Below are 27,814 nucleotides of genomic sequence, written 5' to 3'. Positions count from 1 at the left end.
AAGATAAAGTCATGTAAATATGACTTTTGACAAGGGCACAAATGCAATTGAGCAGAGAAAGGATAGTCTTTTCAATAAATAGTGCTTGAACAACTAGTCTGTCAAAAAAAAAAAAAAAAAACTTCATCTTAACATGTACAAAAATTAACTCAAAATGAATGAAAAGCCTAAATGTAAAACTTAAATCTATAAAATGTCTAAAAGAAAATATAGAAGGAAACCTTTTGAAGTGGACTTCAAAAATTAAAACTGCTCTTAGAAAAACACTATTTAGAAAATGGAAAAGCACTAAAACCAGATAAAGTCACCATAAAAAATTTTGAATTATAGGCCAACATCTCTCGTGAATATAGATGCAAAAATCTCAACAATATATTAGCAAATTGAACCCAACACAATTAATTTTAAAAAATCATATTCCACAATCAATTGGGATTTATTCCCAGGATGCAAGTATGGCTCACTATCCACAAAACAATTAACACAATACGTCACATCAGTAAGAAAAAGGATAAAAACATACGATCATTTCAACAGGTCCAGAAAATGCATTTGACAAAGTACAACAACCATTCATTATAAAACCCTCTGCAAAGTAGGTCTAGAGAGAACATACCTCAATACAATAAAAGCCTTGTATGAGAAAAAAACACAGCCAAGCTCATACTCAATTGGGAGCAACTGAGAGTTTTTCCTCTATGATCAGGAATAAGACAAGGATGTCCACTCTCACCACATTTATTTAACATAGTACTGGAAGTCCTAGGCACAGCAATTAGAAAACATAAATAAATAAAAGGCATCCAAATTGGTCAGGAACAAGCACTCTCACAAATTTGCAGATGACATGATACTATATATAGAAAATCCTAAAGACTCCACCAAAAAACACTACTAGAACAGATAAATGAATTTAGTAAAGCAGCAGGATACAAAACCAAAGTACAGAAATCAGTTGCATTCCTATACGCTCCTAATGAAATAGCGAAAAGTGAAATTAGGAAAAACGATTCCGTTTATAATTGTACCCAAAACAATTAAGATAGCTAAGAACAAATTTAACCAAAGAGGAGAAAGACCTACACTCTGAAAACTATAAAACACTGACGAAAGAAATTCAAGATGATGTTAAGAAATGGCAAGACATTGGGCGCCTGGGTGGCTCAGTTGGTTGGGCATCTGCCTTCAGCTCAGGTCACGATCCCAGAGTCCTGGGATCGAGCCCCACATTGGGCTCCCTGCCCAGCGGGGAGCCTGCTTTTCTCTCTCCCACTCCCCTTGCTTGTGTTCTAAAAAGGAAAAAAAAAAAAGAAGGCATGTACAAAGTGGAAGATGCTCCGGCTTAATCAGAGTCAAGAATATAACTCCAGTACCCTCATGTGTTATTAAAAAAAAAAAGAAGAAGAAAAAAAAAGAAATGGCAAGACATTTCTTCAAGACATTCCAATCAATTCATGGATTGGAAAAACAGATTATCATTAAAATGTCTATACTACCTAAAGCAATCTACAGATTGAATGCAATCCTATCAAAACAAAAAGATCAATTTCACAGAACTAGAACAAACAATCCTGGGGTGCCTGACTGGCTCAGTCTTGATCTCAGGGTGATGAGTTTGAGCCACATATTGCGTGTAGAGATTACTTTTTAAAAAGGAGTAGAATAGGGGCGCCTGGGTGGCTCAGTGGGTTAAGCCGCTGCTTTCGGCTCGGGTCATGATCCCAGGGTCCTGGGATCGAGCCCCACATTGGGCTCTCTGCTCAGCAGGGAGCCTGCTTCCTTCTCTCTCTCTCTCTGCCTGCCTCTCTGCCTGCTTCTGATCTCTCTCTGTCAAATAAATAAATAAAATCTTTAAAAAAAAAATTAAAAAAAAAAAATAAAAAAAAATAAAAAAATTAAAAAAAAAATAAATAAAAAGGAGTAGAATAAATAATCCTAAAGCTTGTATAGAACCTCCAAAGACCTTGAGTAGCCAAAACAACCTTGAATAAGAAAAATGGGGTCATCACAATTCCAGATTTCAGGTATTGTAAAGTAGTAATTAAAATTGTATAGTACTGGTATAAAAATAGACACACAGATAAATGGGATAGAACAGAAAACCCAGAAATAAGCCCACAGTTCTATGATCAATTAATTTTCAACAAAGGAGGAATGAATGCACAATGGGAAAAAGACAGTCTCTTTGACAAATGGCATTGGGAAAAATGTTCAGCTATATGCAAAAGAATGAAACTGAACCACTCTCTTCCACCATATGCAATAATAAACTCAAAAAGATTAAAGACTTAAACATGAGACCTGAAACCATAAAAATCCTTGAAGAGAGCATAGGCATAATCTCTCCGACATTGGCTAGAGCAACTTTTTTCTAGATATGTCTCCTGAGCAAGAGAAGCAGAAGCAAAAATAAGCTATTGAAACTATGTCAAAATAAATAGCTTCTACATAATGAATGAAATAATCAACAAAACTAAAAGACAGCCTACAGAATGGCAGAAGATATTTGCAAATGACATGTCCAATACAGGGTTAGTATCCAAAATATACAAAGAACTTGTACAACTCAATACCCAAAGAACAAGAGACCTAAATGAATAGAATTGTAAGCTTTGTTCATGAGCCAGAAGAATAATCCAATTAAAAAATGGGCAGGGACGCCTGGGTGGCTCAATGGGTTAAGCCTCTGCCTTAGGCTCAGGTCAGATCTCAGGGTTCTGGGATCGAGTCCCGCATCGGGCTCTCTGCTTGGCAGGGAGCCTGCTTCCTCCTCTCTCTGACTGCCTCTCTGTCTACTTGTAATCTCTGTCTGTCAAATAAATAAATAAAATCTTTTTTAAAAAATGCACATTACCTCTGACCCAACAATTCTTCCCTAGAGATTTATTCTACAGATATTCCAGCATATGTGTCCACAAAGATATTCAATAAAGTATCATTTGTCATAGGTGAATCAGAAACTAATTGCCATTGATAAGACCCAAATATACTTGTATGCTTGTAAATGCATAAAATATCTCGGAGATAATACATAAAAACTAAAAAGAGTAGTTACTTCTCTAAAGAAGAACTAAATGGCTGAGGGACAAGTATGAAAAAGAAGACTAACTTTTCACTATATATCTATTATTTCCTTTTAAACTATGTAGTATGTACATTTATTACTTCTCCACAAACAAAATAAAAAGTCGCATAATTAAAATCTGGAAGTTCTTAGCTAAGTTAATGAAAAAAGCATGTTTTTAAAAAATTTTTAAATTTAAAAAGATTTAAATTAAAATTTAAAAAGAGAATCAATTGCAAACCCTAAGTAAAACAAAAAGTTTTTTTAAAAATAGCATGAAATATGAGGCAAACTATGTGATACGATTTGAGCAAGTTAGGCAGTATAGGAAAGAAGAATCCAGTCATCCTTGATGTTTTTTTCATTCTCTTTTGAGTGGTTTAGAGATGTGGAAGTAGGTTATCCACTGAGCACATCACCCTTTATTCTGTAGGAAATAATATTTGCATGAGCATAAACTATACATCATAAACTAATTTATTGATCTCAATCCTTAGAATCGATCAGTAGATAAAATGCAAAAAAATTAATTATATTAACAGGAAAAAAAGGCAAATACTATAAACCCTAACATTGTAAATGTAAAGGTAGAGAAGAGAGAAACTGGGTGGTGGCTAGGAGCATTGGGTGGCAGTGAGGGGGTAAAGACTACTTTGAGGGTGCTATTTTTCTCATACTACTTCAGAGTGAATCAAGAGTTACAACCTATATTGATAGAATAAGAATTCAAAGGTTAAGCACAGTATTTAAAATTACAGTGTTGGGGCATGTGGCTGGCCTCCGTAGGGCATGAGACTCTTGATCTCAGGGTTGTGAGTTCAAGCTCCACATTGGGCATGGAGCCTACTTAAAAAAAAAAAAAAAATTGTAATGATAAACAATAGAAGAATGGGAAATAATTTAATTAAGAAAGCACATGGAGGGAGAGAGCAACGGAGTATCTCAACAAGATGTGTTTCTCATCATTCATAATATGAGGTTAATGAACACCGAATAAAGGAAATAAGTCAAGAAAGTGTTGGGGTGCCTGGGATGGGGATGGGGGAGTGAAGGGTGGCTCAGTCAGTTAAGCATCTGCCTTTGGCTCAGGTCATGATCCCGGGAGTCCCAGATCGAGTCCAAAGATCCACTCCCAAGATTGAGTCCCAGGATCAAGTCTGCATCAGGCTCCCTGCTCAGCAGGGAGTCTGTTTCTCCCTCTGACCTTCCCCCTCTCGTGCTTTCTCTTTCTCACTCTCTCTCTCTCTCAAATAAACAAATAAAATCTTAAAAAAAAAAAAAAAAGTGTTATGAGCACAGAGTTCACAGTTATAATCCTAACTAACGAAAGAATTAAAAAGCAAACTCTTGAAGGTGGTAAGACATGGGTGTGAAAGAGAGGTTTGAGAAATGAAGCAGGAAACATTTACTTTTTGTCCATTTAATACCATTCTGTACCTTTTGAATTTGGTAACAAAATACATGTATTACTTTTATAATAGATATTCTTTATATAATTTCATCATTTTAGCTTTGTTTGATTTTAGATTTCAGGCACATAAGGAAAATATAATGTATCTATTTTAAAGTTTTATGATCTGACCATTTATGTTTTCCAGATAAAGCTAAGCCACTTCACAGCCTGCCACACGGTGGTATTTTCCAAAGAAACACTAACCCGCATCCAAAAATAACAGTAAAGCAATTTAAATTTTTACAGCACTGTCATGAAAACATCAAAAGGGGATTCCATTCATAATACATAACAAAACCTCTTAAAATCTTCTTTCTCTGACCTTCTCTCAATTTCGCACTCCATATGGTAGCTGCTCCCAAATTTCTATCCTCCTTCTCTTGAAACTTCCACAAAACACAACCCACACTGCTCCTGGTCTCCTTTACTCACCACGCTCCCCCCTTTCCTTTGTGGGCCCGTTCTCTTCTAAATATCTGCCCATTCAAATATAAATCAAGCTTCGCCTATATCCATTTCAGAACTTGCCACAAGGGTCTTTCTTCTTAGTCTGGGAAAACTAGCATCACTGAAATGTAATTCCTAAAAGAAAATCCAATTCTAATTTCTAAACGATCTGCCTCGAACAAACATTTGAGACCTATTCTGCTGGAATTTTCTCATGAAGCTTTGCTTTTCCTCCTGTAGGCATCCTAAAGATAGGAGCTGGGTCTTATACGTTTTTGTATTGGGGTAGACAATGACGTGCTTCACGCGTAGTAACACTTTGCCCACCAAATGCACATATTACTGTTGAATTGTAATTTGGAATTGAGCTTTTATGGTGGAAGAGAGAGGGGGAGAAGGAGAAGAAGGAAGTTAATGTTTACTGAGTATCTACTAGGGAGCAGGCACTAAGCCTTTATGGTGACGATATATCTTTCTACCTTCTTTTCTGGATCAGTAATTTTCAAATTGGAAATAGCCAAGTGGAAGAGTACGTGTAGTTTGAAAGAACCCTCCATATCATGCTATTATTCCTGACTCTGTATATAAGCACACACATAATAAAACATTCACACGACCTGACAGATATAAACTAAGACACTTCTACAAACAGTAATGTGTCCAAAATACTGTTTGACCTTCAGTGTTGAGAAAGCACTGAGAGGAAGAACCACGGATGGAAACTCTGTGTTTGTGTCTATATGTCGTACGTGTGTATATAATGCATACACACTCAAAGATGCCCACTAGATGGCAAACCCACATTTCAAATGCTAACGATCACTGTGATGCCCCTTCTGGGCAATTTAATAATGCAAGCCAAATTCCTGTAAGGCCAAGATATTATATACAGGTTAAGAAGTATACAAGTTGACTTTGTAGTGATTGTCTTACAATATTTTCTAGAAATAGAGCCTGAATTTAAAGGTCCACAGTTTCTAAAATCAGACTTAGTTTCCAGCCAAGATACAATAATAATGCGGGTATATTAAATTCCCTTATTAGATCATCTGATTTCATAATGAGGCTGCAGTATGAATTAATTGCAGGACTAAAGCAAGTGGCAAGGCCAGGATTTGACCCCAAGTGGTTTAACTCCGGAAGCTGGGCATTAACTGGGATGCATCTCTATCCTTCTCTAGGATGAAAGGGAAAAAGCCAAAGAGGAATGCTAGTGCCCTTCCCCCTAGTTTTGCCACCTCCCTCTGTTCCTCCCTCGACTCCCACATCACTGCCAACCTTAGGTGACACTGTCCTGCTCAAAATTCTCCAGTGGCCACCCCTTACAGGATCAGCTCTGAACTAGCGCAACCTGGATACACCACAAGTCTCTCCCATACCCAAGCACTGTAATTTGTTTCTATACCCCAAACACGTTCTGGGTTCACTCACCTCCAAGTCTCTAGAAACGTTATCCTCGCTATCCTGAAAATCCTCACCCCTATTATCTGCAAGAACAAGTAGTCAGCTTTCAAGTCTCCCCCACGATTACCTCATCAAAGGTGCTTACTCTGACTTTACCAGGAATCAGGCCCTCCCATTTCAATGTTCCCATTATGCTATTTATCTCACGATTTGGCAACTGCCTGTGTGCCTGGCTCTCCCACCACCAGAGTGAGCCCTCCATGGTTGGTGTCTTTCCAGCCTTGTGTCCTCAGCACCAAACCTCATGTCTGGAGTAGAGAGGACACACAGTGAATTTGACAGCTTGAATAAGTGAATAAATGTTGAGGGTAAACAGTCAGACTGCAGACTCTCTTAAAAATTCCAGCCTTTGGGTCATGGACTATAGAAGGGAGGTAACTCCTACACTGAATCCCTTGCCGAGGTGTGGATGGGGATGGGGAAACAAGGGGCCAGAGCCAGAGAGACCTGCTCAGGGAGGTGGCAGTGCTGTTACAGGGGGGCCCACAGAGCTCCCTTTCTCTGGTATTCCAAGAATAGTTCTTGAAAAACATTAAAATTCATGGGAAGAAGTCCCCCCACCTTCTATATTCCACCGTCATCTACAAGCAGGTATTTTTGTAGACCCCCTTTGAAATGAGCCTTCATTGCTTGATACGAATGCCAGCTAGAGATTCAGATATTTTCTGGGACTCCACCAAGAGACATCCTCTGAGATTACTTGGCCCCGAGAGGAACAGGTTTCAAGGCAGGACTTGGGGGTTAACGCTGCTCATTTACTATGTCAGCTACATTAGTCAGGGAGGGCCGCCATAACAAAATACCACAAACTGGGTGCTTGAAACAGCAGACATTTACTAAACAACAGACATTACTAAGGGTCCTGGAGGCTAGAAGTCAAGATCAAAGTGTTGGCAGGGTTGGTTCTTTGGAAGGGATGCGAAGTAAATCTGTTCCATGCTTCTCCCTCATTTCTGGTGGTTCCCTGGCAATCCTTGGCAGTCCTAACATCACTCCAATTGTTGCCCTGTTTTCACTTGGCATTCTCCCTGTGTGCATGTCTGTGACCACATTTCTGCCTTTCAAGTAGGAGATGCCAGTCATATTGGATCAGGGACCCATCTTACGCCAGTCTGTCCACATCTTAACTTAATTAGTTATATCAAAACCATCCTATTTCCAAAGAAAGGTCACCTCTGAGTTCCTGGGAGTTAGAAGCTCAACATCTGATTTTTGAGGGGACATTATTCAACTCAGAACATTGGCCATATTTTCCAAAGCAAAAATTAGGATCCCGGGGCTCCTGGGTGGCTCAGTGGGTTAAGCCTCTGTCTTCAGCTCAGGTCATGGTCTCAGGGTCCTGGGATCGGGTCCCGCATCGGGCTCTCTGCTCAGCAGGGAGCCTGCCCCCCCCGCCCCGCCTGCCTCTCTGTCTACTTGTGATCTCTCTCTCTGTCAAACAAATAAATAAAATCTTTAAACAACAACAAAAAATTAGGATCCCTCTTTTAGCATATGGTTTGACATTGGGACAGAATGTTTGAAATCAGAACTGTCTGGGAAATGTGGGGGCTTAGGGAGCTTCTTTTTTAAAAGTAAATCCAGGCAAGTGCATATTAATCTAAAGGGTTTTAAAACATCCCAGGGCGCCTGGGTGGCTCAGTGGGTTAAAGTCTCTGCCTTCGGCTCAGGTCATGATCCCAGGGTCCTGGGATCGAGCCCCACATTGGGCTCTCTGCTCAGCAGGGAGCCTGCTTCCATCTCTCTCTCTGCCTGCTGCTCTGCCTACTTGTCATCTCTCTCTCTTTCTTTCTCTCTCTCTGTGTCAAATAAATAAATAAAATCTTTTTTTTTAATCCCTAAGTAGATATCCAATTGAGGAAGTTCTGCTAAAGACCTAGAATTAGAGCAGACACCTGTAACTGCTACAAATAATCAGGTCCCATGGAATCAGAGAGGATTCCCATGCAATCCAATCAATATAAAATGGATAGATGATAGATAGGTAGATACACAAACACACACACACACACATCTTTGAAAGAGTGCACACGTTGAGATTTGTGTACATTCTACTAGCTTCTTTTAAGATCAGTATGGAGAATTAACTACTTGTGTATCAAGGATTGAATAAAGCAGAATGTTCCCTGAAAGAAAGATAAGATTTTTCAATGTTGAAAATAGAACTGCCCTATGACCCAGCAATTGCACTATTGGGTATTTACCCTAAAGATACAAATGTAGTGATCCAAAGGGACACATGCACCCGAATGTTTATAGCAGCAATGTCCACAATAGCCAAACTATGGAAAGAACCTAGATGTCCATCAACAGATGAATGGATCAAGAAGATGTAGTATATATACACAATGGAATACTATGCAGCCATCAAAAGAAATGAAATCTTGCCATTTGCAACAACGTGGATGGAACTGGAGCGTATCATGCTTAGCGAAATAAGTCAAGCAGAGAAAGACAACTATCATATGATCTCCCTGATATGAGGAAGTGGTGATGCAACATGGAGGCTTAAATGGGTAGAAGAATAAATGAAACAAGATGGGATTGGGAGGGAGACAAACCATAAGTGACTCTTAATCTCACAAAACAAACTGAGGGTTGCCGGGGGGAGGGGGTTGGGGAGAAGGGGGTGGGATTATGGACATTGGGGAGGGTATGTGATTTGGTGAGTGCTGTGAAGTGTGTAAACCTGGTGATTCACAGACCTGGGGATAAAAATATATGTTTATAAAAAATATATGTTTATAAAAAAAAAAATTAAAAAAAAAAAAAAAAGAAAGATAAGATTTTTCAAAAGTGAATTTTGTTACAAATTGGTAACATTTCCCCACCAACAACAACCCCCATGACTTCATAAAATATATATATATAAATATATAATTTATATTTTATTATATATAAATACATGCATAATAAACAAAGAAATACATTATCCAATTTCCAAATATTCACAATTTTAGGAGTAGAATTATATACTGAGGATAACTTATATCTGTAACCTATTATAACTCCTGTCCTCAAACTAATTTTTGCATATCGTGCTCCCAAGATAGAAATAAAAACAGGTCTGGGGACATCAGAGATGCAAGAAAAGTGTGTTTAAAAAAAAAAAAAAAAAAAAAAAAAAAAACACCTCGCAGGGCCATAATGGAGCCACTTAAGTTAAAGCCCCAAGTTAGTAAACCAAGACTTAATACCCAACCTAACTGCAGTTCCAAACCCCCAAGGAATGCAACCTTTAACCAATCAACATGGGAACTTCCTGGTCAGCACTAGGAAATGTACTGATAGACCCCTTCCATTCCCCTTATGAGGGCAACCCTGCCTAAAACAATGGCTTCTTTGCTAATCACTTCCTTTTTTTTTTTTTTTTTTTTCTCCCTCTACCTTTAAAAATCTTTCGTTTTAGGCGACTTGAAGGAGGTCCTTTCTATTTGCTAGATGGGGATGCTTCCCGATCCATGAATCATTTAATAAAGTCCATTAGATCTTTACATTTTAATGTTTGAATTTTTGTGACTTACCCGATTTGGTGGCAGTAACAGGATCCAGAGTGAACTCACCTGGCAGCATTCAGGATCAGGAAACACAGGTATGGCCTTCTGTGGATAGGTCTGAGTTTGCTGTCTTTCTCACCAGCCCAAGGACCTTTGGTGAGTTCCTCTTGGTTGAGCTCTGCTCTATTTGCCTTTGAGCTTTAGATCTAATTGGCTTTCCTTTACAGGGAAGGGCAGCTCAAGCTGGCAGATGGCTCTCCCTGGAGCCCAGTGCAGCTGGCAGAAGTGACAGCCAGAAACCAAGCCAGACGTTCAGACCCCAATTCCCCAAGTAGAAAACCCCAAGACCTTCCATAGCTCTATCCCTGGATTCCATGCTGGGAACTGTTGGTGGCAGCTACAGTTCTCATGCCTTGGGGTTTGCTGGATCCATCCCTTGTGCAGCCCAACATGCCACGGGAATCAGTAGTGGTATGCAGAGGGCCTTCCTGTGGGCAGGGTGCTCTAACATCTCCTGGTTACTGCCAATATATGTTTGTTTGTCTTGTTTTGTATAAATAAAAGGTATTGCTAACGGAATCTCAGAAACCAGAAAGGAGCAAAAGTTGGTGGGCCAGGGTCAAACATTTAAAGCCTGTTAGAGTACTTACCACCTCATAAAGACTCCCATGATAGGATAATTTGGCCAGAAAACAGGTTGAGTTGATCTGCAAGAAAACCTCATGAAAACCTCATGCAGTGAGGTATGCTATAAAACATTCCACAATTCCCAACCTACAGCTTGTCCCTCTTCTAGGTATTAGTTTGGCTCTGAGAAATCCTAAAGTCTACCTAAAAGAAATGGGCTCCTTTACATCCAAAGAACTGAGCCTATCACTCTCCAGCACCCCTGTTTATGTTCTGTCCAAGAACTAAAGTCCTGGAAGTTGAAGATCATCTGCAAAAATGACAAAATCCTACTAAAAACAACCTAAAATTATAATTTTAAACAAACATTAAACATTATGGGGAATGTTGAAATTAGATAAGAATGTTTAAGAAGGGTACTAAAAGCAAGTGTTCCCAAAGGAGGTAGAATGAAATACCTGTTTTAATCAGCAAACAGAAGCTTCCAAAAGATTTTGAAATTCCAAAATAGCTTCATTGAAAGTTTTGCTGCAAAAAGCTGATGAATAAAAATGTAAAAGACACAAGAGCCTCGCTTCTCAGCCTTTTGGCTAAGATCAAATGTAAAAGACACAAGAGGTACCAAGTACAAAAAGCTGTAAAATGGATGTAACTCTTTATGCGTCCCTTTTTACACTCCTTTATTTGAATACTCATTCTAAGCTGTCCCCTGAATTGACTTTACATGACCATAAAGGCCATTCAAAGTTCACCTATCTTTTACCAATCCACATATTTCCCCTACTTACCCAGAACATCTTGTAGATTATTGGCCTTAAGAAACCAAAGTCCTGGGCGCCTGGGTGGCTCAGTGGGTTAAGCTGCTGCCTTCGGCTCAGGTCATGATCTCAGGGTCCTGGGATCGAGTCCCGCATCAGGCTCCCTGCTGAGCAGAGAGCCTGCTTCCTCCTCTCTCTCTCTGCCTGCCTCTCTGCCTACTTGTGATCTCTCTCTGTCGAATAAATAAATAAAATCTTTAAAAAAAAAAAAAAAAAGAAAGAAAAGAAACCAAAGTCCTTCGTGGGGTAATTTATATTCTTTCTCAGTCTCCTTTTTTTTTTTTTTTTTTTTTAAGATTTTGTTTATTTATTTACTTGTCAGAGAGAGAGCACAAGCAGGGGGAGTGACAGGCAGAGGGAGACGGAGAAGCAGACTCCCGATTGAGCAAGGAGCCTGATGACGGACTTGATCCCAGGACATTGAGATCATGACCTGAGCAGAAGGCAGCTGCTTAACTGACTGAGGCCCCCAGGTGTCCCTCTTTCTTGGTCTCCTAAAGTTATATATCTTATTATGTCTTTGAAATGTAAACGCAACCCACAATCATCTGAGACAAAAGGGAAAAAATAGAAATTTTTAAAAATACAAACTGCTAGGGGCGCCTGGGTGGCTCAGTGGGTTAAGCCGCTGCCTTCGGCTCGGGTCATGATCTCAGGGTCCTGGGATCGAGTCCCGCATCGGGCTCTCTGCTCAGCAGGGAGCCTGGCTTCCTCCCCTCTCTCTCTCTCTCTCTCTCTCTCTGCCTGCCTCTCTGCCTACTTGTGATCTCTCTCTCTGTCAAATAAATAAATTAATTAATTAAAAAAAAATACAAACTGCTAAATGGGCTCTTGTGTCTGATATGTACCACAATCTCTTAACATTAATTCCAGGGATAAATATAGATCTTAAAAATCTGTTTGTGTGTGAGTGTGTGTGTGTGTGTGTACACATACATGGTACAATGTATGTATGTTATAAAGGGGAGATGTTTTTCTATCTCTGCGTGGTATTGATAAAGTTAATTTGTAAAACAGCCTTTGTAGTTGGTTTGAAAGCAAGCACTTGAAGGTTTGGGCATTCTAAAAATTTCAGAAAGATCTAAACTAATCCAAATGTTCTTCAGGTTTACATGATCTGGAAAAATATTCCATATCAAAGCAAATTTAAGGTTGTTGGTTTGACTCCAATTGACATGTCTTTAGAGTTATCAGCTTTAAATATAAAACATTTATTCTGCCTGGATTTACTGAAAGTCATAAAAAGTTCATATTATTTATGTTGAAAATTTGCCAGAAAAAATAACTTAGAATAATGGTTGACTTTGTCTAATGTGTCATGAAGTTTTTATGAGTAACCTAGACATAAGAACAAGTAAACTAAACAGATACAAATAAGATAAAAAGATTTTAGATAAACTTTCTAAATAATTTCCCCCAAATCTTTCTGGTAACCTGAAATCTAAGTTTTATTAAGGGATGAGTTAAGTTCATTAAGTATCTAAATAATTTCCCAAAAAGATAATATAGTGAAAATATTGATTATTGAACATTATTTACTTTTGGTTTCCTTATTATAAAGAAACTAAAGTTAAATCTTTATCTGTTGATAAACATGTTCTGTGCTTTATTCAGAGATGTATAATGAAGAAGCACATTTCTAGAAATTATAAAATGTATTCATAAATTTATCCAAAGAATGCTGGTATAACAGTTCACAATTTCTTACTTCTTAGCTTCCACTAGAAGTTAGTTTCTAAGGGTTAAGAATTCTAATTAATTCATGTGGTTAAAGCTATTAGAAATAATGATAGAAACATCTCTGTATGCAAGAAAGGTAAGATGTGTGTTTTCAGTGTATGAGAAATGGAAATGCATTTTTGTTGAGTAAAAAGAAAGTAATTTTGTCCTAAAGTGAAGCTGGCGGTTTGAAGAGGGAACACTTAAGACAAAATCTGAACATAAAAAAAAAAGTTTAAGATTTAAGATTAAAAATTAAAATTTAGGATTAAACTAAATTTAGTTAGGTACATGAGTTTTAATATCAAAAGTACACTGATGCAAAATTATAATTTTGTTTTCTCTTTGATAAGAGGACAGAGTTTTCTTGAACTACTGATCTGCTCTTAATAAGAAATTGTAAACAGGGGCGCCTGGGTGGCTCAGTGGGTTAAGCTGCTGCCTTCAGCTCAGGTCATGATCTCAGGGTCCTGGGATCAAGTCCCGCATGGGGCTCTCTGCTCAGCAAGGAGCCTGCTTCCCTTCCTCTCTCTCTGCCTGCCTCTCTGCTTACTTGTGATCTCTCTCTGTCAAATGAATAAATAAAATCTTTAAAAAAAAAAAAAAGAAATTGTAAACAATAGTTTTTCTTTACCTTTGAAGTTACCTGCTTAGAAAACAAGGATTCTATGCTTTGTCAAAATAATTTCTTATGTTTATCAGGTCTTTGATTACTTAAGAAAATTGAGTCTTAATATTAAAAGAATTAAACTTTGTTCACAAATATATAACCATCTGCATTTGCCTTTAAAATCTTTTATTGTGGGGCGCCTGGGTGGCTCAGTGGGTTAAGCTTCTGCCTTTGGCTCAGGTCATGATCTCAGGGTCCTGGGATCAGGCCCCGCATGGGGCTCTCTGCTTGGCTGGGATCCTGCTTGTGATCTCTTTCTATCAAATAAATAAATAAAATCTTAAAGAAAAATAAATAAAATAAAATCTTTTATTGTCACTTAGATTAAATGGATATTTAGGTATTGCTTCATAACGATCTGTGATCCTATTTAATCAAATGTTCAGATCTTTTGCTATTTTGACATACTTCCAAAAATCAAATTCTAAAGCAAAGTCTTTTGACCACAGTCTAACTGAGGAGATCCAGAGGGCCCCTGGAACATTTCCAAGTTTTGTTTTCATCATAAATGAGAGATAGTAAGCTAAATAGGCTTATGTAGTATGTTAACTTACACGGGAAATGTTGCCAAAGAAATGATGCTAAACCTTCTTTGACTATATTTGTGTTGTTAAAATAAGTGTTCTAGAAATTGTATGAAACTCCTAGAAACCTGATATTTCCTAATATGTGATTAACTTAAAGTGTTGTGTGTCATAGAAATAACCAAATTTCCATGTCAATTTCATTATAGTAAACTCCTAGTAGATCTTTAGCCATGGCCACTTTTAAGTCCTTATCATTTACAGTTATTGCTTTCCTCTAAAATGCTTTTGCAAATGTGCCTTATCAGCAAGATTCATGGAAAGGAATCTGACAAGTAATCTAGAAAACAGATTTTCTGATCACCTTAAGCTTATAGAACGAGCTGGCATTTAGAAACTCTCCAACAAAGACAGCTCTGGAATTTCCTTGGAAGGGTCTCTACTAGGTCCTCTTTACTAACATATGGCAGTCCAACCTCAGGGACTTGAACTTGCCCATACACCTCACAGCTGAAGAAGGCTCCCCCTAACTTCTGCTAGTACACAAGATTTGAAAATCTCCAAATCAAACTGACTAGGAAGAGAAGTAGCTGACGTCAATGTGCTTCTGCCCAAGATGCTGAATCAACTTCATATTAACTAAACATGAAACCCTTCCTTCCCCTTCTTTCTTTTACTCTGACCCTGCCCTGGAGAGATAATGCCATCATCTGCATTTTCCAGGCTGTTGCTGAAGGGGGTGAGGTTTGCCTTTCATACGGTTGGGTTTGTCATCAAAAACTTCTCTCCCTCCACTAACAGAACCACGCTAGTGAAGGTGCCCTGACAGGGTTTTGTCTGTGTCTGTGCTGGGTATCGTTCCCCTCTGGCCTCTGAATGTCCCGTTGCTGGTGGCCAGACTCGGCAGTGAGTCCTCTGTTGTGACCCTCAATTGTCACAAGCAAATTAAGACATCTCATGGGTCAACTCCTCTGGATTTTACATTGTCTTGTTTAAAAAAAAAAAAAAAAAAAAGACCTACTAGGACATATTCATGCTTCGGGATTTGCTCCCTTTCTGAAGGGCCCTATTTCCCTGGTGAGGGATAAATATAAATGAGAATAGGGTTAGGAAATTCTCCTTCACAGTTACAGATATTGCAGAATCCATTGCTGAGACACTAGCTGCCCGACAAAGATCCTTAGATTTTTCTGGCCAGAGTTGTTCTTGATATTGGAGAGCATCTGATTATCTTTTAGCTGAGCAAGGAGGCGTCTGTGCTCTGGCCAGCACCACCGGCTGCACCTGAATGAACACTTCTGGGGAAGTTCAAACACAATTACATAAGATTGCCAAGCAAGCCACTGGGCTTAAAAAAGAAACTCCAGCAGGGTCTTTCTTTTACTTCTTTGATTTTGATTGGTTTGGGTCTTGGAGACCATGACTACAAAATGTACTCCAGACATTGGGAATTACCCTGCTTTTAGTAGTCATGTTAATTTCCTGGATGCACTGTATTCTCTCAAAAGCTTTAAATGTATGTTTGCAGCTGCTAACATCCAAGCAAATGGTCTCCCTAAGACAGGAACATCAGAAGAGGAATGGAGAGGGTGATGGACCTAAACTTTGTGAGCTAGAAGTCATAACCTGTGAACATCACAGCAATGATGCAACGAGGTCATGACCTGGGAGGGACATGAGTGCATGCACGTGTGCGCGCGTGTGTGTGTGTGTGCTTGTGCGCGCACACACACACCCACACACACAACAGCAAAAGCTAGGAGAACTCTGAAGCAATAAGTGAGGGTGCATCAATGCCTTAAATTTCGATCACATTTCAAGGAGGCTGACGACCCGATCAAAAAAGAAAACCACAAGGCCTTAATGGAGCTCCGTATGTTAAGGACCCAGGCCAGCAAACCTACACTTAGTAACTCAGCTAATGGCAGTTTCAACCCCCAAGGAATGCAACCTTTAACCAGTTAACAGGAGAACTTCCTGGTCAGCACTAGGAAATGTACTGATAGACCCCTTCTATTCCCCTTAGGAGGGCAACCCTGCCTAAAACAATGGCCTCTTTGCTAATCACTTCCTTTTTTCTGCTCCCTCTCTACCTTTAAAAACCTTTCCTTTTAGGCGACTTGAAGGAGGTCCTTTCTATTTGCTAGATGGGGATGCTTCCCGATCCATGAATCATTTAATAAAGCCAGGTAGAGCTTTACAATTTATTTGTTTGAATTTTTGTTATTTAACAGTCTGAGCCACCATCAGAACTACTTCCCCAAGAGCCCACAAACCACAATATACCTTCCCTGTTAGAAAAACTGACAAGAGACGATTTTACCGTTCCTGAGAATTTTTCCACTTTTCTAACAAAGGTAAATTCTCTCAAATCATGTTGGAACTAGGAAAGATAAAATAAATAATTAAAATAAAATAAATTTAAAGTCTTATAAATGTGTTTTACATGGGACATCCTTGTAATAGGAAACAGGAAAAGACCCCGAAAAATTGGATAATGATGAAGGCAAGGGAAGAATTGCTCAGTAAGATAATAATAATCACTGTTTATGTATGAGCACTCAGCTATGCCCAGGCAAAGTGGTGGGCTCTTTCCTGAATGAATCCTCTCAACAACCCTTTCAGGAAGCTATCCTCGCCTCCATTTAACAGATGGGGCAACTGAGCCTCAGAGTGGTTACGAGATTTGCCCAACCAAGGCCATGGGGTAAAGAAGCGGCAGAGGCAGGAATGGAGTCAGCCTGAACCCACGGCCCATGTGCCCAGAGCTGGTGAGGGGCCTGTGGGGGTCTGAGGCTCTCATTCAGTGCCTCCACAGCATTTCCTTCTCAGAGAGGATGGAGTAGCAACACGGGGCATGTGGAGGAAGGTTGGAATGAGCTGGGAGGAGAGTGAGAGGTAGATTAAGGCACATCAAGGCTTCACAACAACTGTGTATTGGGAAAACAATTTTGTTCAAGAGGGCTATTTATAGGGATGTTTTTCCTCAGCACTCCCTTCCCCCATCTCCTCCCTTTTGTGTTAAAAGGCGCCTGGCAGATTGGTAGAGGGTTACAGGCAATGCACAGGAAACTCTGGAACACAATGAACGGGGCGGGGACAGATCCCCACCCACCTCAGAACATCACCAGCTCCAGTATTCAGAGACCCCGAGGGGGGACAGCTGGAGCTCACAACCCTTTGCTCCTTTTATCGTCTTTCTCCCAGCCAGAGAGAAGGCACCATGCCCAAAGGGGTGCGGAACAGAGTAAAATTAGGAAGCAGAGGCAGAATAAGGGGCAACAGAAAAAAACAAACACCAACATAATTAAAATTGGTCAAGTAGCCAAGTCATCCCCTATCCGAGGACTCCCGAATTCTCTGAAGGGTCCAGGTTTTCCCGCCCAAGTCTCTGTTTAGCTTTCAAACTCCAAAGACACAGAGTGTGGGGTGGGAGAAATGATCCCAACCCCAACTGCTGAGAGGGACCCCAGAACCTCTGTGAGACCCTCAGGACAGACCCAGCCAGGCCTGTGGGGTTGCTGCTTACCAGAACAGCCTCTCACATCCTTCCCTCTGGGCCACCAGACAGGGGCCCCCAGCCAAAGAGATCCACATTCAGTCTCAGAGGTTAAGGCCAGACCCCGGGCAGATTCAAATGTCTGTCTACTACTGATTCAGCCCACGGCACTTGGCTCTCCCTCCGGCCTTGTGAAGTCTCGCCACATGAGACTAGGCAGGATGCTTCCTGCTGCTGTCTGGCAGTGCCCCGTGCCCTTGGTGGAGTGGGACAAGGCTGTCTTGTGCTGCCTGCTTTGCTCATTGTGTCTGAAATACTAAAGACTCATGTAGCGCTGTATATCATGGGTCAAAATGACCTTACAGTTTTCAAAACACTCAGGAAAACACAAAAGATTCCCAAACCTCTTGTGTTGGAACAATATTCAATGCAAAGAAATTAGAGCCTAACTAAAATACTCATAGGAAAAGACTTCTTTCTCAAATCATTTCAAATAGTGTGTTCAGAGGTCTCATCTAATTTCTAGGCCTAACCTCTTCACTCCTACCCAGTCCTGCATTTTACACAAAGGGTATTGCTTCCTGAAAGTTCTGGTACTCTCACCGGCTGGACCCCAAGACCTGACCTTTACTGCCTACCTGCTTGGACTCACTGACTTTTGTCCCGCATTTTTTCTTAAGCTCTTCTTTCCAGCTTATCTCTTAACTCGGGCAAAAGACCCAATGGGCATAACATCCTGTGATGGAAAACGAAACTTCTCCTCAAGCAATAAAGACTGCTCAGACAACGAGCTCCTGCTGGCCCAGACTACCCAAACCAGTATGAATTTAACCCCGACTCACACTTGCCCAGATGGACCCAAAGACTGAAAATTACCTTTACGTCATCCTAATAGTAAAATCTCCACTCAGGCAGGAGCGCCAACCTTGTTTACATTACATACAATTTATGCAGAGGCATGATTCCTTCGGGGTCATGTGCCAGCTTATGCCCGCCTCTACATATGATGACAAGGCTTTCCTTCCTATCTGAATAGTCATCCTAACCCTAAATAAAAGGAACCATTCACCCTTGCTGGGGATTCATGGCTTTGGAAGTTACTCCCCATGATTTCCCTATTTCCTGCAAATAAAGTTTCCTTTGTGCAAAAACTCATCTGCTGTAGTTTTCTTTCCTTCCTTCTTTCCTTTCTTTCTATCTATCTTTCTTTCTTTTGAGAGAGAGAGCGTGCGAGAACATGCAAGTATGCAAGCAGGGTGGGGGAAAGGGCAGAGGGGGTGGAAGAGAAAGAATCTTAAGCAGCCTCCACCCCCAGCGCAGAGCCGACTCAGGCGATCCGTGACCCTGAGATCATGACCTGAGCTGAAATCCAGAGTCAGACACTTAACCAACAGAGCCACCCAGGCGTCTTGACATAGTTTCTATCTGCAACTCACCACAGAGTGAACTAACCTTAGTTTGGTTACAGTGGAGCCCCTAATATATAAAGAAGTTTTATCTTCCTGCAAAAAATAATTTTTACCCTCACCGGCCCGTATTTCTTTAAGGATTTTTTAGAGAGAGAGAGAGAACACAGGCACAAGCAAGGGAGGGGCAGAGGGAGAGAGAGGGTTCCAAACAGACTCCTCACTGAGTGCAGAGCCCGATGCTGGGCTTGATCTCACAACCCTGCCATCACAACTTGGAAACCAAGAGTCAGATGTTCAACCTACTGAACCACCAGCCGCTGATTCTACAAACTTGGGGTCATCTTAGACTCTACCCTCTCCTATATTTACTCTTTTAAATAAAAGTTGAGGTTCTTAAGTAGTAAGGAGGGGTACTGATCAATGCAATTGCTTTTATTTAAATTCAATTAGCCAGGGGTACCTGGGTGGCTCAGTGGGTTAGGCCTCTGCCTTCAGCTCAGGTCATGATCTCAGGGTCCTGGGATCGAGCCCCACATTGGGCACTCTACTCAGCAGGGAGCCTGCTTCCCACTCTCTCTCTCTGCCTGCTGCTCTGCCTATTTGTGATCTCTATTTCTCAAATAAATAAATAAAATCTTTTAAAAAATTCAATTAGCCAACTTAGAGTACATCATTAGTTTCAGACGTAGTGTTCAATGATTCATCAGTTGCATTTAACACCCAGTGCTCATCCCATCAGGTGCCCTTCTTAATGCCCATCACCCAGTTACCCCATTCCCCCACCCACCGATCAATGCAATTTTATTATAATAAGTAAGACTTTATAATTTTTTTTATAACTGAGTCTTTTTCTTTTTCACTATTCCCTCAATTTTTGCCCTTTCTATCCCGAAATGCCTAGTTGATGAAGCCACTGAACCACATTCTCAGCTGCGGAACTATGGCCATAAAGCAGGGTTTCCCCATGCTTTTTTCTCTGCCTAAGTAATGCAGTTGTTAAATTCTAGGAACTGAAAGGGAACTAAAATACAGACAATGCTTCAGAGAGAGAGAGAGAGAATATCATAAGTCATAACTAAGTCTGCTCTTCAACTTTTGAGCTAGGAGTAGGAACATGTAAGGATCCCCTCCTCTGCTCTTCTCACTGCAATGGCTTGCTCTTGGGAGCCCACTTAGAAGCAGAGAGGCGGTGGAGCAATGGGAGCTCAGCTGGCGTGATCCAGGATGCACTGCTAGCCAGCTGCCCCTGCTTCTAGGACTGAGAGACTGATTCCGGCTCCTGTTCCGTCCCTGCCATCATGTGGGCCTCTCTTCCACTCTGCTCTGTTTGATTCAAGACTGGTATTGTGGACCTCCTCCAACCCTACTAGGGGTGCTTATTCTTCCTCATTTGACCACTTACAGGCCACAATTAGCAGCATAACCTAGATCTGGGAACTCATGGCACAGAGAAATGCAGTAATAGAACTTGGGATATATAACTTTCTAGAAGTCCTTTTGCTCTGGCCATCCTAATCCTCTATTAGCTTAAGACCCTCAGGGCACTGGCATCCAGGCCCAGGATGGGCACAAGGCCCTTCCATAGAAGAGCCTCACTCCATCTATTAGTCTGCTAGGGCTGCCGTAACTGACTACCACAGCCCGGGAGGCTGAAACAACAGATGTTTATTTTCTCACAGTTTTAGAGGCTAGAAGTCCAGGATGGAATTGTCACAGGTTCGGTTTCTCCGGAGGCTTCTCTTCTTGCCTTAATGATGGCCGCCCTCTCATGATGTCCTTACATGGTCTTTTCTCTGAGTTTTACGTCCCTGATGTCTCTCTGCAACTTCATCTCCCCGTCTCCCAAGGATACTGGTCAGAGTGGATGAGAACCTACTCTAAAAGCCTCGTTTTAACGGAATCATCTTTTTAAAGGCCGTATCTCCACATAAAAGTCAGATTCTGAAGCACTGGAGGTTAGGGCTTTAATATATGAATCTGGCAGGGGATGCACAATTCAGCTCCTAACACCCAGCCACCAGAGAAAAGGCCAGCATTTTTAAGCTGAGAACAGAGAATAAAAAAGGAGAAGAGAAAATTAGAAAATTTATGTTGATACCATAATATTAACTCTTGTTGTCGGCTCAGGTCTTCATCTCAGGGTCCTGGGATTGAGCCCCTGGTCTTCATCGGGCTCAGCAGGAAGTCTGCTTGAGGACTTTTCTCCTTCTCCCTGTGCCCCTTCCCCCAACTTCTGCATGCCTGTTCTCTCTCTCTCTGAAATAAATAAATCATGAAAAAAATAAGTAAAATTGCTGATTGCTGATTCTAGTTTATGGCCAAGTAAAACAAAAGGTTGCCTCAAACGTGACACTAAAATCTCCCAATACCCACTCTCTGTCTTCTGTATCTAATTTATTTACAGCAGAGAAAATTACTACCAACATTGGTGAGTGAAGGATGCAGATGGCACACTTTGATAGGCACCAGTCTTAGTTGCAGATAAGATAAATCATGGGTAACAACAAAACTCTATGGTGGGAACTCCATATGAGTGAAGGGCTTTTTGTCTCATGATAATCTACTGAAGGGATCATTTATTACCAGCAAACAGCTTAATTCGTTCTCCTATTAACATTCCTACACAATCTCCATATAATCCTACTTTCTAGGAAATCCCCAGCCCAACAGATAAGCCCTTTGAAACCCAAATCTGATTTTCTTCAGCAGACCCAGAAAAAGCTACACATCTTCGGGTAAGCAAGGAGAAAGAAAAATGAGAAGAGGAAGAGATAAGCCGAGGAAGGAAAGAGAAAGAAAAATAGAGTGTCCAGAAGAAGGGCTAGCTTCAGTTTGCATCTCTCACAAGGCATACTCAGCAATGAAAGGAACAGGGACAAATGGAGAGGGGGACAGTTTTCTGGCTTCCTGAGTCTTGCCGTTACCATGTGGCTTCATTACCTGGCTTGCTAAATTGTGAGTTCTTCTGACCATAAGAGTAGATTATTGGGAATTATCAAATAAAGACAAAGAACCCCCATGAACGTATATCAAATGTTCGTTTAATCAGCCCAGGCATAATGGACGCCTTGCCCAGTACTCAGTTCTACCTCAACCCTCAACACTAAACAACTTGAACCCAACTTTACATGACTTGTCACGAATCAGGGACGAAAAGGTCTCAGGCTATTACAGGATGAAACATTTAGGATTGTGGTGTCCCCCTGGGGAATCCTCAGGAAAGCACAGAAGAATTTTAGGACTGTGTCAAGGTCACCAGCTTTCCTGGTTCACCTAGGCAACTCTGTTTTGCGACAACCTACACTTCTGTGTTTGTTGGTGATTAAGGGGATCTGATACATTGCTAACGTTATACTATGAAGTGTATGAGAATTATTTGTAAACTACCGGTGGGCTTTATCATGAGAAAAATTACATTTAACAAAAATTACATGTAATTAAAAATTCATTGATAATTGAATAAGGGCTGTTGGTTAGTTAATATTATGGTATCAATATAATTACCTAATTTTGATAATTGTGCTCTGATTATAGCAGATATTAATATTTGTGAAAGCGGAGTGAGGGGTAAATGGGAATTCTTTGACTATTATTTGCAGATTTTGTATAAGCTGAAATTACTTCAAAATCAAAAGTTAAAAGACTGTTTTCAAGGATTGAAAAAGGTAATTTAAACTTGACAATTTATCCATATTTTGTCTTCTGGGAGCCTGGACCCAGGAAAAATCACCCCCTTCAGCCTCCCTTCTTTGCTGAAGTCCACTGTAGGATAGATGAAATGAGTGGTTATGAAAGTGCTCACTAAAGTAAACTCCTAAACAAATGTTAATAGTAATAATTATTGTCTCATATGGAAATGCTTCTCTATAAAGGGAGGAACAAGCCATCACACTGAATACTCTACCAGAGATTCTCTAATGCTTAGAAATTGTTGTCCTGGCACTAGAAAACAGGGAGTCATTGACTGGTTTTGAACAAAGCAGGCATATGACAACAATACTTCAGGAAGGTTTGTCAAGCCTTTAGTACATATGATGGAAGAAGTAGGCAGAGCCTGGACTCAGCAAATCCCACTATGAGTTTTTCTAATAACTGAGGAGTGAACAATCCTTACTGAAGGGGCGAGGAAAAAAAGAAACCCAGAGGAGAGGCATTTTGAAGGACTCATCAGTCCAGGCAGGACTAGCCTGGAGGTGGGGTTGGGAGGAAAGAAATGAGTCAGTGGTTACTTGAAGATGTCTAGCCAAGATGACGGTGGCTATGCTAGTGTCACTGAGAGATGGATGGAAAATGCAAGGAAGGAGACCCCATACACAGAGCTTGGGTTTGGAACTCCAGTGGCTCCAGAAGTCAGGCAGGTGCAAAGGTGGGGAATACAGGTGGGGGGAGCTGCAAACCTGAAAGGGAGCTGTCACAGCGGGCATCAGCAATCCTTGCCATGTGGGATTGCACTTTCCCTGTTACCAGATCTCCCATTTTTGCAAGAGGAGCTAGAAACTCAGATCTCTTAAGTGAAATCTCTTAACCCTTTAAAGTTGGCATGTAATTTTAAAAAATTTAAAGCGTTGTATATGCCAGACCAAACACATCTGGGGGCCAGATTCCGAAGGCAGGCTGTCACTTGTGACCTCTGGCAAAGACAAAAGGTTAAGGGTCAAAGTTCACTGTCAATGTGATACGTAGGGAATTAAGGGACTGTAAAGGGATTCAGTAACTACTATAAAGTTTCTGTCAGCATTCTGAACTGTATGAATGTCTATATATGGATTTGAATTTATACAGGAAGTTTAATCTTCAAATGGTTAAGTCACAAGAATTTGAGTGCTTACTGTGTGCTGAGTACACAGAAGTCAAGGAATTTCAGATCTAACTGGAAAAGAAAAAAAATCACGTCCTCCTGAAAACTGGAGACAAATTATCAAACGGCCTGGGAGACTACTTTCTCCCCATTATGCTCGAATATCAGTCACCTTAAATCCTGGATACCCCGCAAATCACTTCCACTTGGCAAACTTGCAATAATGCGTGTGTGCGGTGGAGTGTGTGTGTGTGTGTGTGTGTGTGTGTGTGTGTAAATCTGTAACCAGAGATCTGATTTCTTGGGCAGCGGTTACAAGGCGGCAGCCTCCAGTCTTCCCTCAGCGTCGGAGGGGAGCTAACGGGGTTGGGGGTACCTGGGCGCTGGAGAGGAGGATGCGAGTGGCTGGCGGAAAACCGCTCGCCATCGGGTTTCTCCGCCGGACTCCCTGTCTTTGTCTCTGTCACTACTTCGAGTGTTTGTGTAGGAGAACGCAGGCACCAAAATAGAAAGTGTCAAAGAGATGGTGACAACGAGGATCAAAACAAGGCAGGACTTTTTTACAGTTCCACCTAGCACCCTGCGTCCCGAAGGCCAGCGCGCCGCCTCCCGCCCTCCTGCAGGAGCCGCGGTGGGGCAGGAAGCCGGCGGCTGGGGCTGCGGGTCCTCCTGGGAGCGCGGCGGTTTCCTCCCGAGCTGCCCAGTTATCTCCAGAGCCGCCGACCAGCTCTCGGCGGAGCGCGTCCTCCCCGCCCCCCCCCCCCCACCCTGCACTCCTCAACCCACCCACCTACTTCCTCCGGCCCCATATACACGCAGCGCGGAGCTGCCAAAAATTTCCACCCTCCGCCCCCCTCCCTAGCTAACTTCCTTCCAGCATTTCCTGAGCTGGATGATCCTAGGATTTGTAAGACAGGAAAAAAAGGAAGGCGTGAGGGCGGGCGAGAGAGACAGGATGCTGGTTTTTCGCGTTCCCGAAGCCGTCTGAAGGCAAGACAGCGGGCGCAGGGCAGAGGAGCCACGCAGCCCCCGGGCTGTCTGCTCGCCCTCCGGCTGCTGCCCGCTCGCCGCGCGCTCGTCCTCTCCAGGGCATCTGCAGAGGCGGAGAGGAGAGCTCGCCCTCCTTCCGAGGCGGAGGAAAACACCCGAAGACACCGCAGGAGCCCGTGGAAGTCCCCGGGACTCCGAGTGAGGAAGTGACACTCCCGCCGGCCGGCCCGCGGCCGCCAGCTCCGCCCGGCCTCCCGCCCCGCGGCCCTGGAGGAGCGCGCCGTGGACTCCAGGCTCCGCGGCCGCGCCGGGCTCAGCGCCCCGCGGGCTCCATGCGCGCTGCCCCGGGCCGCTCTTCGTTCTCGCGCCCATGCGGCCCCTCAGTGCCGCGCCGCAGCCCGTGATCTGACCCGGGAGACCGGCATAGGCGCGGTGCCACGCACAGGGCAGGGGGAGACGGAGGGGCAACCTCTTTGGGACTAACTCATGAAGAACAAGGGTGCCAAGCAGAAGCTGAAACGAAAGGGAGCCGCCAGTGCCTTCGGCTGTGACCTGACCGAGTATCTGGAAAGCTCCGGACAGGATGGTAAAGTGCCTTCGCCCCCCACCCCCACCTTTTCTTTTTGTTTGAGGGCGAGATGGACTCTGCTGGGGTGTGTTAGATTCGGTTCACGAGTTAATGTAGTCCAGACCTGTGGGCGCAGTGAACTTTTTTTTTCTTTTGAAAGACACGTATGATTCCGAAGGTGCACGGCGCTGCCGCCCCGACGTGCAGAAGTTGTGGCGGTCCTTCCGCTGGTCGCACACCAGCCGTTAATGGGCGGTGCTGCTTCACGTTTAACCCGCTATCTCTGCGGGCTGGGGGGTGGGAGCTCCAGGGGTCCTGATCGCGACGTGTGGATGTCGGAGGGGAGGGATGCGGGCCGGACTTCTGGGATGGTGATCACTGAGTTTCTCCGGGTACATAATTACGACCGCCTTGGGTGTCCTTCTCGGGCTCTCCAATTTCATCTGCTCGCATCTTTTTTTATTAATGTGCTGGAAGGCAGGGGGTGCGGTGGATCCTGGCTGGGGGAGTGGTTGCACAAACATTTTCTGAATTTCTGAACGGATGCCAGATATATAGTACCTCCCTCCCTCCCCTTCCCAACCCCCCAGACCCTTTACCTCCTCTTGGCTTTCAGATTAGCATTTGGTGTGTCAGACAAGAAGAGTGTTGTAAAAAGGTCAGAGGGCCCGGATTTTAAAATAGTTTAGAGCATATAAAAGAAAAGGAGAGCCAGCTTCTCCGTTTTCAAGGTCAGACTGCATTAAAAAAAAAAAAAAAAAAAAAAGGTGGGGGGAATCCTGCAGAGTAGAGACAATTTAAACATTTGTTGGGGCAGAGGGAAAGAAAACAATCTAGAGTACAATAACAGCATTTGGGGTTAGAAGTTTTTAATCATAGGTAAGTTGAGGAAATTGAGCAGAAAATGACTCCTTTTGTAAGGTTGACTGGTCTTGTGCATACCGTGACAAAAAGGCCTTGTCTTCAGAAACTTAAGTGAGAGAGAAAACAGTTCACTATATAGGCCTTGTATTTACACATAGAGAGCTATAACAAAGGAGGAAACTGGAGGGCTGTTTAACTGTGCAGAATAATTCTGCCTCCAGGAAAATCATCTCAAAAGCGATTTGATTAGCTCGTATCAAGTGTGCATCTCAAAAACAGGGCAAAGATTTTGTTTCAGTTCCGTTTTTTTTTTTTTTTTTTTTTTTTTAAGACTCAGTACCACCTAGTAATTTGCAGTGGTGTGATATTCCTGTGGCATTCTAGACTCCAGTGTGTGCTGTTCCATTAGGACAAATGGCTTAGTATCTCAGAGCTCGGGGGACCACAGGTTTCAGAACTGCCTCTTTTAAAACCAAGAATAAGTCAACTCATTTCATCCTCTCCAATAATCCGGGAGAGGGCAATTTGAAATAAAATTGGACTAAACTTTTCTGAATGTGATAGAACTCCAAGGGTGCATCTTAACCACTACCCTCAGAAGTTCAGAAGGAAATGTTTCCCTCCACCTGTTTTCTTGAGGAACTTCAAGTTTAAGTCCAGGCTCACTACAAATGCTCCTGTGATGCCTCTGCCCACCATGTGGGTGTTATTTTGGGCCACCTTCAAGCATGAGAGTTGCATGGGGATGCTTGCTGGTCCCACCCCATTCTTACAATGTCATAAATCATAAGATGAGCCAGGAATCCCAGCATTCTGTGAAGACACCTCAAAGGCAGCCTTTGGCATCTCTTGTTTCACCTGCTTTATATTTTGGGCTTCCATACAGGTTTCATTTGGGGAAGGAAAAAAAAAAAAAAGGAAAGGGGCTACTGCTTAAAGAAAAATAATTGAAAACCAGTACCCAGTATTCCCAGCCGTGGTGAAGTGGGGGGCAGGAGAGGCAAGGAAGCCCAGACAGGTAACTTGACCTGCCTAAGGTCATACAGTAAATCACGGAGGTTGCCGAGGAACCTGGCCTACCAGGCTCCTCTTTCTTCCCTAGCTTTCTCATCTAGGCCAACGTTTTCCTCTAATGATTTTTTTTTTTCCTAAATTGAAAGCAGACAGCCCTGTCACAGGATCAGCAAACTTTCAAGTCTGACGTACCTGAATACAGTTTAGCTTTGAAACAAAAGGAAACTGACCCACTTAATGATCTAGACACCATTCTTGTGCCACATGAGAATTAGGTGTGCATAATAAACAGCTTATATAAATGAGAGTGATTAGGATTTTTTTTTTTTTGCCACATTTAAAACTCATTATGTGGTTGCCTCTTATTTTTCCTGCAGTATAGCATCAGT

The 27,814-nt window shown here is 42.1% G+C and overlaps 1 protein-coding gene across 1 annotated transcript in view; it reads left to right on the top strand.

Annotated features, from left to right (window-relative positions):
• The first annotated feature begins 25,425 nt into the window (after positions 1 to 25,425).
• ARHGAP31 (Rho GTPase activating protein 31) overlaps positions 25,426 to 27,814 on the top strand; it is a 111,185-nt gene continuing 108,796 nt past the window's right edge. The window contains exon 1 of the mRNA XM_059164000.1: positions 25,426 to 25,565. Coding sequence (XP_059019983.1) covers positions 25,466 to 25,565 — 100 coding nt within the window. The 5' untranslated portion in view covers positions 25,426 to 25,465. The remainder of the gene's footprint in view (positions 25,566 to 27,814) is intronic.

Source organism: Mustela lutreola, chromosome 2, assembly GCF_030435805.1.
Source record: "Mustela lutreola isolate mMusLut2 chromosome 2, mMusLut2.pri, whole genome shotgun sequence".
NCBI classification, from domain to species: Eukaryota; Metazoa; Chordata; class Mammalia; order Carnivora; family Mustelidae; genus Mustela; species Mustela lutreola.
This window is presented reverse-complemented; position numbering and strand designations above follow the sequence as displayed.